The sequence below is a fragment of the Aspergillus glaucus genome (genome assembly GCF_001890805.1).
Source record: "Aspergillus glaucus CBS 516.65 unplaced genomic scaffold ASPGLscaffold_2, whole genome shotgun sequence".
In the NCBI taxonomy this organism is placed as follows: Eukaryota; Fungi; Ascomycota; class Eurotiomycetes; order Eurotiales; family Aspergillaceae; genus Aspergillus; species Aspergillus glaucus.
Window position 1 is genome coordinate 324,093 of NW_019170454.1, and position 13,061 is coordinate 337,153.

A 13,061-nucleotide genomic window follows, 5' to 3' on the forward strand; every position below is an offset into this window, starting at 1 on the left:
GATTCGAAATGATAGCTCGTCTTGTCACTCGCAACGCCGTTTGAGAGGGATCGATATCGCAGTTGTTGGTGATGAGAAGGAGAGAAATCGCTGAAGGACAGGAGTTGATACGACGCGACGCGCTGGCACGTGATTGGCCAAAGGTCTGATTTGGTTAGTGCAAATTTAAAGGCGGTGGCTGGAAATGCCAAAACTTATGCATGGTATATATCACGTGATGCATATCGCCTCAACGCCCGATATTTGCTCGATAGACGACTGTCTTTGGAGTATATTCGACCTGTCTTTAATAATGGGAGATCTTATACGGACTAAACAGGCGTTCGCCGCCGCCAGCGGGTTTTTGAATCCGGTTCTTCAAAGAGGCATGCAGGATTTCAATATCATAAATTTGAACTAGAGCTAACTAACATAAGAGGAAATTCAGAAATCCCGTGGAACCTCTCTTCTGGATATACTCAACAGCAATCTACTGGAACCAGCTTCAGATGATTCTGTGAGGGCCACTGTTATCGGAAAGGCATTAGACTTTCTTTCACGCATCCATGCGGCCTTCACAGCAGAGGAAGAACAATCACAAGTCAGCCCCGATACAGAAGATGTTGCCCTGGAAGATGCAAAGCGACGCCGGATTCTCCATGCGCTACTGGATCTCGTCTCTCTAGAGGGTATTTACCCTTCACTATCAACCGGAGTGGGAATACCTTTGCAGCAGAGAGTGATCTCTGTTCTGCCCGCTGGGGTTATTGCCAAACAGTCTGACGCGCCTTCAAGTGGCAAACCTCATGATGAACTGCTGTTAGATCGTATCCTGCTGACGTTGTCTGGCATTATTCTGGATACAAGGCCTAGCATACAGCCTGTTGTGCGTGGCCGGATTCTAAGCGACATCATCAGCGGGTCGTTAGATTTAGCCTTCAATTCGAAGAGTATATCTGCCGAGAGGAGGGATCATTACCAGAATGCTGCTTCCCGGGTCATTGAAGAGTATGTTCTGATCGTAGATCTTAAATTATTGCACATGCTGAGAAATTACAGTACCCCGAGCTCCGTCCTCTTGTCAACGTTATCAGCCTTCCTCCAGTCTGAAACTACTCCGTGGTTCAAGGCCCAAATCTCCGGCTATATATCCCGCCTCCCTCTGCGTCATGAGGGAGTCCTGCAAACTATCCTTTTTGTCACGTCCCAATTCGCGCCTTCGCTGGGTCGTGAAGCGCAGGATCAAGCATCCAACGGACCGCATTTCACCGTGCAGGCTATTATGCACGTCTCACGGCTACTATCTTCTGTACCGCAAGACATGGACCCGGTGGCTTACCTTTCTGCGATTGCGCCTCAGCTTTTGTCGTTGCTTGATGGAGATGACCCGGATCTGAAAAAGACCGCATCATATGTCGTGGGCAGTGGGATTTTGGGAAAACGGGCGTACGGGGCACCCGGGAAGATAGGACACATGATATTCGTGGAACCGATCTTTAAAGCTCTCACCGCAGAACGCGATGCTTCTGCTAGACGATGGTTGACCACTTCTGGCGATGCAAGTAATGCTTCTTCAGGAAAGGAACTCACTGATGGGTTCACGCTGCATCTTGCTATCGACAGGCTGAAGACCCTGACACTCCAACATCCAAACCCAGGACTTGTGAAGAGACTCGTGTATCCTATACTTGTCCCGCTCTGGGGATTAGCCTCTTTCGCCAAAGAACAGCAACAAACCACTCTCCATGGAAGTGTCATGGCCTTGCTGCAGACATATTTCGGTGTGTCTGTAGGAGTGCAACCGCTAAAGAAACTCGTTGACCATTTCCTATGGAACGGAGGCCCTACGTGGACATACGGAGTGGATGCCAAAGGCCAGGTATCATTGAAAAAGCGCGATCCTTCTCACAAGGATCAATTCAACGTCATCAAACTCGTGGACTCGCTGCAATCCCGCATCGAGATGTTTGTTAGGTTACTAGGATCCGATCCAAGTAGCGAAGAGCGAACAGGGGATATTTTTCTGTGCGTGAGTGAGAATTGGCTTGTCAAGGACTCATCTGCACAGCGTCCACTGGATCAATTGCAGCTCCCTTCTGAGAAAGATGAATCAGAAGCCATCCTTCAGAAGCTAATCAGCGCGAAATTGGCAGAAAAGCTGCTGGATAACTTCAAGGATACCCTCTCCCGTCGTCCTCTTCGCGTCCTCGAGCTTATTAAACATATCATCGATGGCGAATCCGGTCTAGCGTCTACACGGACAAAAACGAAGAATGCGTCTCTTGCATCGCTGGCCAGCATTGTCAACAAAGACGATGAAGAAAAACCAGAATCTTCAACCGAAAATGACTCGACTGAGTCCTTATCCACAGCATTCAGTCTACTTTCTACCGTCCTCGCTTCCCCAGAATTCGCAGTCTCAAACGAAACCCGACCAGTTCTGGAAAGCATCAAAACACAACTAGACCTACTAGTCCCACACCTACCATCATCGCTCACAAAACCAGCAACGACATCCTCCATGCTACTCGAGATCCACCTAACATCCCCAGAACACATCGGAGCAAAACAAACATCGCCAAATGTGTCCGACCTCGACACCCACCGTCAAGCTCTAACAAACCTCACCTCCGACCTCCCACCAGTCCAAGCAGAAGGCTTCTCACTTCTATCTAACCTGATCAAGAAATCCTCCCCAGTCCTCGATATCCCATCCACCCTGACCCTCCTCCTATCAATCATAACAAATGAATCCGAAACAGCAGCCAACGAAGACTTCATCTACCTAAACGCGATAAAGCTAATCGGAACCCTCGCTTCGCGACACCCGCGTACCGTCGTCAAAACACTCGTCAATCGATACACGGACAACTCTGAGACCGCGACTCTCGACCAACGGCTGAAAATCGGTGAATCGCTACTTCGTACCGTGCAGAATCTCGGAGAAGCACTTACAGGCGAGACGGCCAAGATACTAGGTGAAGCCATGATATCCGTTGCAGGACGACGAGGCCACAAACCGCAAGCGCAAAAGGCGCGCAGAGAACAACTCGAGAGGGAAAAACGACAGCAAGAACGTGAAGCTCGTCGAAAGGAGAAGGAAAATGCCATGCCACCTGGTTGGAACATCACTTCTGCCTCGATCACGGAAGAATTAGGAAAACATCTCCAAGAGCACGAGGATGAAGATGAAGACACCGAAACACCCGAACAAAACGCTCACGCTGCAAATATCATCTCCGCCTGGGCTGAAGGTTCCAAGTCAGATGAAGAACCAGACGACCTCCGCGTCCGCGCTTCAGCTTTATCCATCCTCGCATCCGCCGTGCAGACAAATCTCGCAGGCTTGGGTTCAGCAATTGCATCGTCAGCTGTGGATCTCGCTCTCGCGACTCTTACGTTAGAGCCAGATGCCGAATCCGCGATCCTCCGTCGTGCAAGCGTGGTTCTTCTACTTGATATCCTCAAGGCCCTCGACACAGCACGCGAAACACGCGGAAGCACGGGACTTGACTTTGGCTTCTCGCTCTCGGAGGATCTTTCCCAGGGTACTAATTATCCTGGTAGGGGCTCTATCAGGAATCTGCCACGTATGCTCCGGACGTTGCATTTTATGGAGGGCCATGAGACGGATAGTATTGTTCGGGGCCACATTCGGGTTCTGATTGAGAGTCTTGAGGCTTGGACGGATAAGTCTTTGCTGTGGGGTATTGGGGCACGGGGCCGAGATGAGGAGGAAAATGAGCCGAGATTTGAGTTGGGTGACAGGATTGCTGGGTTGAGTGTTGATCCTTTGGCTGGTAGGAGTGTGCGGCCAAGAATCGAGGAGATTGAGTAGGACGCTTTTATGGTCTACGTTGGATCAGAACTACTCGTTACGAGTGGATTGAGTATGCAAGTGTATCTTGCACCTATTTTTGTCATATTATTAGTCATGCTAGATTTAGTGCATATGTGATTAAAAGTAAAGAACATCCCATCCCATAACCGCAATCCTATGGCAACCCAGAATTGAACACTGAGAAAGATATAGATACACCGCCATGATCAAACAACTATCCGTCACGACCTTCGTAAAGTAGAGTATCTCCGCAAATCCACGCATCCGGTTTGCCTGCATGAATCGACTTGAAGAGCTCATACGGAACAACATATCCGATGAAATGGTAAACAAGGTGAACAGCTGGAGACGCGTCGCAAACGCTTTATCGCATCAGTACCGACGGTTTCCGCGGCCGCGACCACCTCCATGTCCACGGCCGTGGCCAAACCCGCGTCGCATAGATCCACCACCGCCTCTGCTGGAATGATCCGGCCGTGGACCGGCTGCGGCACGCGCCTGACGATCTTCTTCGCTAACATGGAATTTATTCTCAATTCCAATGAGTTCGCAAAACTGGGCCGTTTGAGGGTTATTATAATCTAGCGGCATTTGCTGAGTCGTGATAGGGACCGATGGGTCATAAACTGGAGCGATGATGGTGAAATTCTCCGGAACATCTAGTTTGCCGGGCTTAACCACATTCTCTTCTATCCATTTCTCCTCCTCGATGATTTGGGGCTTGTACACGGCGTCTCCTTTGTCGGGAGAGGGGCTAGCATTGGGATCGCCCAACTGAAGGTCGTTCGAAAAAACACGAAGAATCGCTAGCCACTCTTTGTCATACTGCAAGCGGTAAGGACGCCGGGATTGCACGCCATCCTGTTCAGAAATTGGTGGGAGCTCCAGAAGTTGAAGGAACTCGCGGCGAGGCGTGCACTTGTCTAGAGCGAGGAACTGAGTGGTCGTGTTTGTTATACCTTCTGGTAAAGGCTCGTTGAAGGGAATGTCCTGAGCAGGTTGTGAAGCAGGCACAGGACGAGCAAAGCTGGCAGGAAGTTGGTTTCGGATGTCTTGAGATACCACTCCGGGTTTTCCAGTGTTCTCCGAGATCTGCGCAGAACGAGCGAAGCTGGCAGGAAGTTGGTTTCGGATGTCTTGAGACACCACTCCGGATTTCCCAGTGTTCTCCGAGATCTGCGCAGGTTTCTTGGTCTCAACACTGGGTGCAATCTTTGCTTGATCCTCCTGGTCAGAATCACTGAGATCCAGGTCAATCTCGTCTGCGTTCTTCACGGTATTGGCATCATGGCTGATTTTCTGCTTTTTGTTCTCAGGGCCATCTCCAGACTCAGATCCCTCCATACCTAGCCTCCGTCTTGTCCCGTCGTGATCGATGTCAACCTGGCGCCATATCAGATTGTGTTGTATGTTGCGAACTGCTTCTTGGGTTTTGTTCTGTTCCAACAAGAAACGAGAGTTCTCCTCGGCTTCCTGGGTGGCCGCTACATTGTGGAAATTCTTCCACGCTGAAATCCGGTTCGTGGTGTCGCCGAGACCCTGTTGGGATGTGTCATTCTGATTCTTGCCTGAGCCCCGAGTAGAGATTGCCGCCAGACTGCCGTGCTCTGGAGTCTGCTGAGCCACTACATCGGATGGCTTTTCGTCTGAACTGGGATTGAAGGCCGTCGCTTCAGGATTCAAGGTGGACGTTTCGGAACTAAGCGTAGTAGCCTCGGTGTTCGTAACCTCATTACCAGTATGAGCTGAAGATGACTGGTTTCCCTCTGGTTCGTGCTTTCCTTCTTCGGGTTCATGCTTTCCTTCGGGTTCAGGCTGCTTTTCTTCGGGTTCAGGCTGTCTCCCTTCTGGCTCAGGTGAACCTCCTTCGATGAAATCATTCAAGCCTCGGGAAACTGAGGCGCCGTCCATGCCAAACATGTAAGGGAGCTTCTGAGGCGGAAGAGGGTCACGTTGAGATGTTAATTGCACCTTGTGCCCAAAGGGAATAGCGTACTGGCCATGCTGAATGGAACCTGTAAACTTGATGTGGTAATGTGCAGAAAACCAATGGGCGGGACGCAGACGGTCGAGAACGTTCTTTGCCGCCGGGCTACCCAGGTAACCTCGCTCTGAATCGTGGCGGAAGTCTTTCTTTATGCGAAAAAGCCTCTCATAATCACCAGAATACTCGATGCCTCTGGGCCAGTCGTGGGACAGACCAAGATCAGTCTGCGTACGGATCTGCAGAAGCTTGCGGACATCCAGCTCACGCACATGGAATATGCTGCGTTTCTCCTCGTCGCTGTAAGGAAGTCTCTCAAAGTGAGGCTTTCTGTAGTCGTAGCCTTTGAAAATGCCTGAGAGGCCAGCAATACGTAGAGGACCAAAGCGAAGGACGTTGGCAGCACCCATGTAATAGATGTTGGGAGCCACCCAGCCACCATAGTAGAGCTCTGATAGATGGTTACTCGCTTCATGATTGCCACCTATGAAGATGGTCAGGTATGGAGCGGTTCGCTTTCCGCTGTAGTACTCGTGGAAGTCTCCAATTTCTCGGTATTTGATTGGAACAGCCATACAGGCCAAGTCATTGGAATTGCGTACAGCCTGCATTCAAGAGTTAGACATGAAAGAACTGAGTGACAGAGGGAAAAGAGCGAAAGACTTGCCTGAAAGTCACCTCCAATTACGACCAAATCGACATCATCCCATCCCTTAAGAGTAGCAGATCGTCCGACAGAGGCATAGATCTCATGCAGACAGCCGTGTCCCTAAAGACTCAGTCAGTATTGTAGAAAGGAACAGAATTAACAGCATCAAATAATCACTCACGCATCCTTCAAAAGCCACCCTGACAGAGGGAGAATTCGAGTCGGGCACCTCCATTTTGCGAAGTTCTTTGAAATTCTCAGAACGAGAACGTCCTGGCTTCGCAAGCGTGCTTTTGAAGACTCGAGGAAGGATGGAAAAACCAGCGTAGGGCCCAAAGACCGACTGGTAAGAGCTGGAGAACGAAGTAAGGCCGCGCGGAGCTCAAACAAGGCAAAGAAACCATATAACGAGAGATGGTTCGTCGATGGGCCCAAGAGACAGGAAGAGGAAATAAAATAAGATAAAAGAAAAAGAGAGAAAAGGAAAAGGAAAAGGAAAAGTAGAGGATTGTGGGAGATGGAAAGAGAAGAAGAAGAGAGGGTAGAGAGAGAAAGAGGAATTGGGGGAATCCGCTGACTGTCTGGGCCGCTTTTCCTTCACTTCTCCTACACAAAAACTACGCGATTGAAAAGCACTACTATTTTTATATCTTTTCTCTATAAAAACAAACAAACAATACACAATGCCTGTCAGTGAATACACATCTCAGCTGAATCATCTCAAAGATTCAGCCTCTTCTCTGAGCAGTTCGAGCCCTTCGACCGCGGCTCATCTGTTGGCTGGCCATAACCACATTCTGCACAACGATTTCAAGTCATTGAATCAGCGCCACCAGGAATACTGCTGTGGTGCTTGTGGTACCATCAGGAGCCCCGAGACGAGCAAAACTATCCAGATCAAGAAAAAGAAATCAAAGCGTACTGGAGTCTCTACGGACGGGGCTACAATCTACAAGTGCCTCCGCTGTCATCGACGGACAGTTAAGCCGGTTCGAAAAGAACATGTTCGTTCCAAGGTGCCACCTAAACCTACGACTACGACAGTAGAAGCATCCATCTCGACTACAGCACCTTCAAGAGACAAGACGGTCTCCGAACAGTCTGCTTCTGAGCCAACCAGCAAGACAGCGGAGAACGCCAGCAGCAAGAAACGAGCCAAAGCACGGAAACAGGGAGGACTACAGGCATTTCTGGCCTCTAAGCAACAGTCTCAATCGGCGTCTTCGTCCCTCGATCTGTTTGATTTCCTGCAGTGATCAATTGGTCCATCCAATCCTACTTTTAATACTTTCTTTTCTGTTTGATGCCAAGACCGGAAAATCGGCCGTTGTGTTCCGGTGTCTGATTTCCCATTTTGGACTAGCGCGGGGCCTTATTCAAGTGACGGAAGCGCCAGAGCTTCTTTCCAGCCAGCTCGTTGTTTGCTACTACGGCCCTGTGTTTTTCGTCTATTCACTTCGACTGTCTCTACCAGAGCTCGGGCATCAACTGTCGAAATGTCCAACGACGCAATGTCGGTCTACTCCCAAGATGACGAGCACGATCCCCAAGCAGACGAGCTCCGCGAGACAACACTAGTGACGCTGGAAGCTCTGATCAGCTCCTGCAGTCAACAGATGCAGCCATACCTCTCGAATACCATCACCTCCGCCCTTAGATTTCTCAAGTACGATCCCAACGTGGCAGACAATGAAGAGGACGAAGAGATGGGCGGTACCCGGGACGATGGCTCCGACGCAGAGCTTGATCTCGAAGACGATGACGAGTTTGAGGATTTCGAGGAAGAGGGAGGATATAGCGATGTGGATGATATGAGCTGGAAAGTCCGGCGATGTGCTGCTAAACTCCTCTACAGCGTCATCTCGACGTACGGTAGAGGAAAGGCACTGGACGATGCATCCTTATACCAGCAGATTGGGCCTGCTCTCATTGCTCGCTTCAATAAAGAAAGAGAAGAGAGCGTCAAGCTAGAAGTCATCTCCACTATGACAGCACTTATTCGAAAGACCAGCGAAGGGGCTGTCATCGTCACGTCGAGTGGGTTCGATTCAGCCGGCGGTTCCAAGAACTCTCGGAAGAGAAGACGCCAGGACAGCGATGCCAGCGGTATTGGATTTGACCCGAACATTGGCACCCCGTCAGCTGTCGATTCGCCAGTCATCAATCCATCAACTCCAGAGTCCGGTCCACAGGCCGATCTGGCACGGTCGGTTCCGACAATTGTGCAGAATGTCGTGAAGATGTGGAAGCAAGCCTCGGTGCCCCTGAAGCAAGCAATCGTGATTCTATTGAAAAGCCTGGCGCTCGTCCGTTATGGCGGGTTGGCAGAACATCTCCAGCAGATTGAAGGGCCTATTGTGGATGCGCTCAAGACATCTTCCCTCTCTGGAAGTTCAGCAGCACCGTCCGGCACTGCAGTCAGCGCAGGAACACTCCATATCGAAACCCTCGGTCTCATTGCTGCGATTGCTGAGACGCATACTTCAGATTCTCTTTTGTCTTTCCTCCTTGCACTGATTCCTGGTGTGATTGGAGCGGTTGATGAGCGAAACTATAAGGTCAGCAGCGAAGCTCTTGGAGCTGTCGAACATATCGTGAAGGCTCTTACACCACCTCGTATTTCAGCAAACGCTCAAAACGTTGCACCTCAGTTGGAGAAGCTGTACGACGTAGTGCTTGCCCGTATAACTAACACGAGTGCCGACCTTGAAGTCCGTCAGCGTGCTATCCACGTCTTTGGTGTTCTCCTAGCACGAACCGCTGGAGAAAGAGGATCCACTTTCCTCGCTTCTGATAGACGATCTCATGGTCTCTCTATTCTGGTGGATCGTCTCAGGAATGAGACCACCCGGCTTTCCGCCGTTCGCGCTGTTGATGATGTCGCGGTCTTGTGCAGCCGTGAGACGGATGTCTCTGCGTCGTGGGTAAATGAAGTAGCACTGGAACTCAGTGCGCAACTACGCAAATCAGACCGCTCTCTCCGGGGCGCTAGCTTGGAGGCACTCCGCAGTCTGGCTATGAATTCCAAGACCAGGGCTCACTTGGACCAGAAGACCATGAAGGAATTGGAGGGGTGTCTTTTGCCACTCATCAGCACCGAGGACTTCCATCTCCTCACCCCCTCTCTTATCATCCTGGCGAAACTCGTTCCAGGAAATGCTAAGCTCTTGGTCGATGACGGTCTGGTCTCGGCCGTCTGTTCGATTGTCGTCCATTCGCTTGTTGGTACTGTCCTTAGGGCATTGCTGCTTCTGGTCAAGGTTATTGGCGAGGAAGGTGCTGGCGCAGAGCTCATGAAAAAGCTTTTGCGGGATGTTGGGATTAACGGTGACACGTCCGTTGTCGGCAGGGCGATTGGCACCCTTTTGGTGCACGGTGGCTCAAAATTGGGTGTCAAGATGGAGGATTTCCTGACAGAACTGCAAACCTCCCAGGATGCGCAACGCAAGTGTCTTGCTCTCGCCATTCTCGGAGAAATCGGACTTCGCATGGGCGCCAAGTGCTCGTTGACTCCCGACTTGTTCATCACTCATTTCAATTCCAAGTCAGACAAAGTTCGTTTGGCTGCTGCTACTGCTCTTGGTAATGCAGCAGCAGGCAACGTCAAGGCCTATCTGCCCATCGTCATGGGTGGATTGTCCAAGTCCAGCCAACAAAGCTATTTGCTACTTCACTCCGTGAAAGAGTTGCTTCTCCACCCTGAAATCGTGCGTCCCGACGTTGCTCCTTCGGCAATGAAGCTGTGGCAGGCACTTCTTGTTGTCTCGGAGGAAGAGGACAACCGTGCTATTGGGGCGGAATGTGTCGGGCGACTGGCATTGATCGATCCGGTCGCCTACATCCCTCATTTCCAGGTATGTTATTCGTCACCTCTCTGCAGGAGTCCAGTCACTAACCGTAATCCAGGAATATCTCTCTAATAAGGACCCGACGATCCGTGGAGTTGTCATTTCCGCTTTCCGCTACACTCTGTCGGACTCGAGCGATACCTACAGTGACGTTTTGAGACCGTTGATCGTGCCGCTGTTGGTCAACATGCTCAGCGACCGTGATCTGGGCAACCACCGTCTGGCCCTGACGACCCTCAACTCTGCAATTCACAACAAGATAAACATTATTCTTCCTCATCTTAACGAACTGCTCCCGGCTGTCTTTGGTGACACTCATGTCAAGCCGGAACTCATCCGCCAGGTCCAGATGGGCCCATTCAAGCATAAGGTTGACGACGGTCTTGAGCTGCGGAAGGTCAGTACAATCCTCAGAATAATTAAGTCCTCTGGATAGACAGCTAACTGTGAACAGAGCGCCTATGAAACCCTCTATGCCTCTCTCGACACCGCCTTCTCCCGCGCCCACGTCTCGGAATTCTACGACCGCATTCTCGTTGGAATCGAAGACGAACAAGACATCCGCACCATCTGCAACCTGATGACCTCTAAGCTTATCCCTCTCGCACCAGAGGAGACACAACGCTATCTCGACCCGCTATCGGAGCGCTACACTGCCGTCCTCTCTTTCAAGCCCAAGGACAACGCTGTCAAGCAGGAGATCGAAAAAGCTCAAGAAGCATCCATGGGTGTCCTCAAGATCACGCGGGATATCAGCAAGGCGTTCCCGAACGCTGAGATCACGGGTGAGAGCCACAAGTGGAAGACCTATATGGAGTGGGTTCGGAAGACGTTTACCACGCAGTTCAAAAGCTTGGAATTGGAGGTCTAGTTTCGGGGAGTGTAAAAGCGAATGTCTCTTCCAGGCGTCTTCCATGATAATGTTTCACGATATCACTACATGACTACCTTACATCGTAGCTTAGTCTAGCTTATTAAACATAACGAAAAATGGGTTTTCGGGTAATACCAATTTTCCAACTTGAACAGTAGTATGGGATCTGGTCGTATCCTTCGCAATATATATGTGTACCTATACGCACCGGAATTTCTCTTGGACGCCACTGCTTTGCTGCGGGTACTTGGGCATACAAGTGCTAGTAGTAGTGTGTGTGTGTGTGTGTGTATCTATTTTACGTCGAGGTTCGGGTCTTTCCACGCATCCTTGGATTGGGAACCTCGGAAGCGGACAAGCCCTGGTCCCGGTGCGGGACATACGACGGACAGATCGGAACTGCCTGTCACCTAGCTAAACTACCATCTATCATCTAAATACAGGTAGCCCCCCGCGCGGGGGGCTGCTTGGGTTTTCATAGCTGTCAACCAGCAAATCAGACAAATTGGTATGGAATGGAAAAGCAAGAACGCGGACAAGGAAGAATAAAGAGATACAAGAAAGGGGGGAGAATAAAGGGAAGAGAAAGGGAGGGAGACCAGAGGTATGCCTGGATGGTTTGTTGAGACTTTATGGCCTAATGGCGTCGGCAGATGTCTGTATAGAAATGCGATTTTCCCAGCCACTTTGCGTAGGTATTGGAACCTGCCTTTGTGCAGAGGATGTCTGTCACTGACTGGTGGCCGGACCCATCCAGCCTTATGGTTGCTGTTCGGCCTTGGGTAAAGCTTGCCACCCAGTGTAGCACTGTGGAGGGCCACCCTTGGTCCCTGAGGTGTTGTATCAGCCTGCCAGATAGGACTGCGTCAAATGCGCCTTTGACATCCCATGTCATCATGGAGGTCAGGCAGCTTCGGTATAGGAGTGAAATGGCTGGTCCCAAGAACGGCCATGCCTTCCTAAGGATAGAGGTGGTCACACCGTCATTTCCTGGGGTGCTGTTCTTGGGTTTGGCAACTGCAGTGTAGATCTCTTTCTCTGTGATGGCATGGAAAGGCAGTTTGGGATCATTGATAGGCTCCAGATTGACCTCCACATCCTCTGAGCATGAGGCCTTTTGCAAAAGTGCCCAGACCAAGTAGTTTGCTTTGTCATCTGTAGAGGAATGGAGCCGGTCTCCTTCTTTTAAAGGGGAGATAGGTAAAATTCCTTCAGTTCTGTTCCACTTTACCGCATTGAAAACATCCTTGGGTTCTTCAAATTCATCAACTTTTGAATGCCAGAAGTGGCGTTTGCTGTACTGGACAACACGGTGGAGGACCTGTTTAGCTTCCCTGATGTCCTCTGATGTGGATGTTGGGCCTTGTGTGACCCTGCAGAGTGTCTTGACTACTCTGGAACAATGCTGGTTCCACCATTTGTGGCTGCAGGGCCGGGGATATACTCATTTGGTCGAGGCCTCCAGAGAGGTGGAGATCGCCTGGGTGATGCTAAGTGCGAGCTCATCTAGTTGGGAGGGAGAGGGGCAAGGGGGAAGAGTAGAGGCTACTCTGTCCACCTGCCTTCTCTCCCCTTGTATTGTCTCCTGGAATGACTTGTCGTTGTGGGTAGACCAGCGGAAAGGCGGAGTATCCCAGGGTTGGTTATTCATGCACCATGTGATGGTTGTTAGGATGGGTTCATGGTCTGCAAGAGATTGGAGGTCTGTGGTGACTTCTGAGTAGAGTGGCACAGCGAAGCCGCAAAATCCGCGCCAATCCGCGCCGAATCCGCAATGGCGCGGATTCGGATCCAATGGGCCAGAATCCGAAGCGGCTGCGGATTATACACGCAGGATCCGCAGCGGCGCGGATAATCCGAATGGAGTGGCTTGGAGTGGATTTTGC

General features: G+C 50.7%; 5 protein-coding genes across 5 annotated transcripts; 3 read left to right on the forward strand and 2 right to left on the reverse strand.

Moving 5' to 3' along the window:
• Positions 1 to 273: 273 nt before the first annotated feature.
• Positions 274 to 4,191, forward strand: ASPGLDRAFT_41890 (RTP1/Tango6 family protein). Its single transcript, XM_022545505.1, has 3 exons — positions 274 to 365; positions 417 to 987; positions 1,039 to 4,191. The coding sequence occupies exons 1-3, from the start codon at positions 293 to 295 to the stop codon at positions 3,815 to 3,817; spliced, it is 3,423 nt and encodes a 1,140-aa protein (XP_022405006.1). The 5' UTR covers positions 274 to 292; the 3' UTR covers positions 3,818 to 4,191.
• Position 4,192: 1 nt separating this feature from the next.
• Positions 4,193 to 6,688, reverse strand: ASPGLDRAFT_63248 (RNA lariat debranching enzyme; the record flags this gene model as incomplete). The annotated part of the gene is made up of 3 exons (XM_022548632.1): positions 4,193 to 6,409; positions 6,472 to 6,573; positions 6,635 to 6,688. The coding sequence occupies 3 exons, from the start codon at positions 6,686 to 6,688 to the stop codon at positions 4,193 to 4,195; spliced, it is 2,373 nt and encodes a 790-aa protein (XP_022405007.1).
• Positions 6,689 to 7,136: 448 nt separating this feature from the next.
• ASPGLDRAFT_31492 (ribonuclease P Rpr2/Rpp21/SNM1 subunit) lies at positions 7,137 to 7,709 on the forward strand (the record flags this gene model as incomplete). The annotated part of the gene is made up of 1 exon (XM_022544060.1): positions 7,137 to 7,709. One exon carries the CDS (start codon positions 7,137 to 7,139, stop codon positions 7,707 to 7,709), a length of 573 nt encoding a protein of 190 aa, XP_022405008.1.
• Positions 7,710 to 7,949: 240 nt separating this feature from the next.
• canA (putative cullin binding protein CanA) lies at positions 7,950 to 11,172 on the forward strand (the record flags this gene model as incomplete). Its single annotated transcript, XM_022544061.1, has 3 exons — positions 7,950 to 10,307; positions 10,360 to 10,698; positions 10,756 to 11,172. 3 exons carry the CDS (start codon positions 7,950 to 7,952, stop codon positions 11,170 to 11,172), a joined length of 3,114 nt encoding a protein of 1,037 aa, XP_022405009.1.
• A 514-nt stretch (positions 11,173 to 11,686) lies between these two features.
• Positions 11,687 to 12,086, reverse strand: ASPGLDRAFT_41894 (uncharacterized protein). The gene has a single exon (XM_022545506.1). The coding sequence runs from the start codon at positions 12,071 to 12,073 to the stop codon at positions 11,813 to 11,815; it is 261 nt and encodes an 86-aa protein (XP_022405010.1). The 5' UTR covers positions 12,074 to 12,086; the 3' UTR covers positions 11,687 to 11,812.
• Between the last annotated feature and the right edge of the window lie 975 nt (positions 12,087 to 13,061).

Coding starts and splice junctions, on each gene's coding strand:
- ASPGLDRAFT_41890 (XM_022545505.1), top strand. CDS start 293: ATGGGAGATCTTATACGGACTAAACAGGCGTTCGCCGCCGCCAGCGGG. Junction 366..416: donor GAATCCGGTTCTTCAAAGAG/GCATGCAGGATT, acceptor AACTAACATAAG/AGGAAATTCAGAAATCCCGT. Junction 988..1,038: donor GCTTCCCGGGTCATTGAAGA/GTATGTTCTGAT, acceptor GAGAAATTACAG/TACCCCGAGCTCCGTCCTCT.
- ASPGLDRAFT_41894 (XM_022545506.1), bottom strand. CDS start 12,073: ATGATGACATGGGATGTCAAAGGCGCATTTGACGCAGTCCTATCTGGC.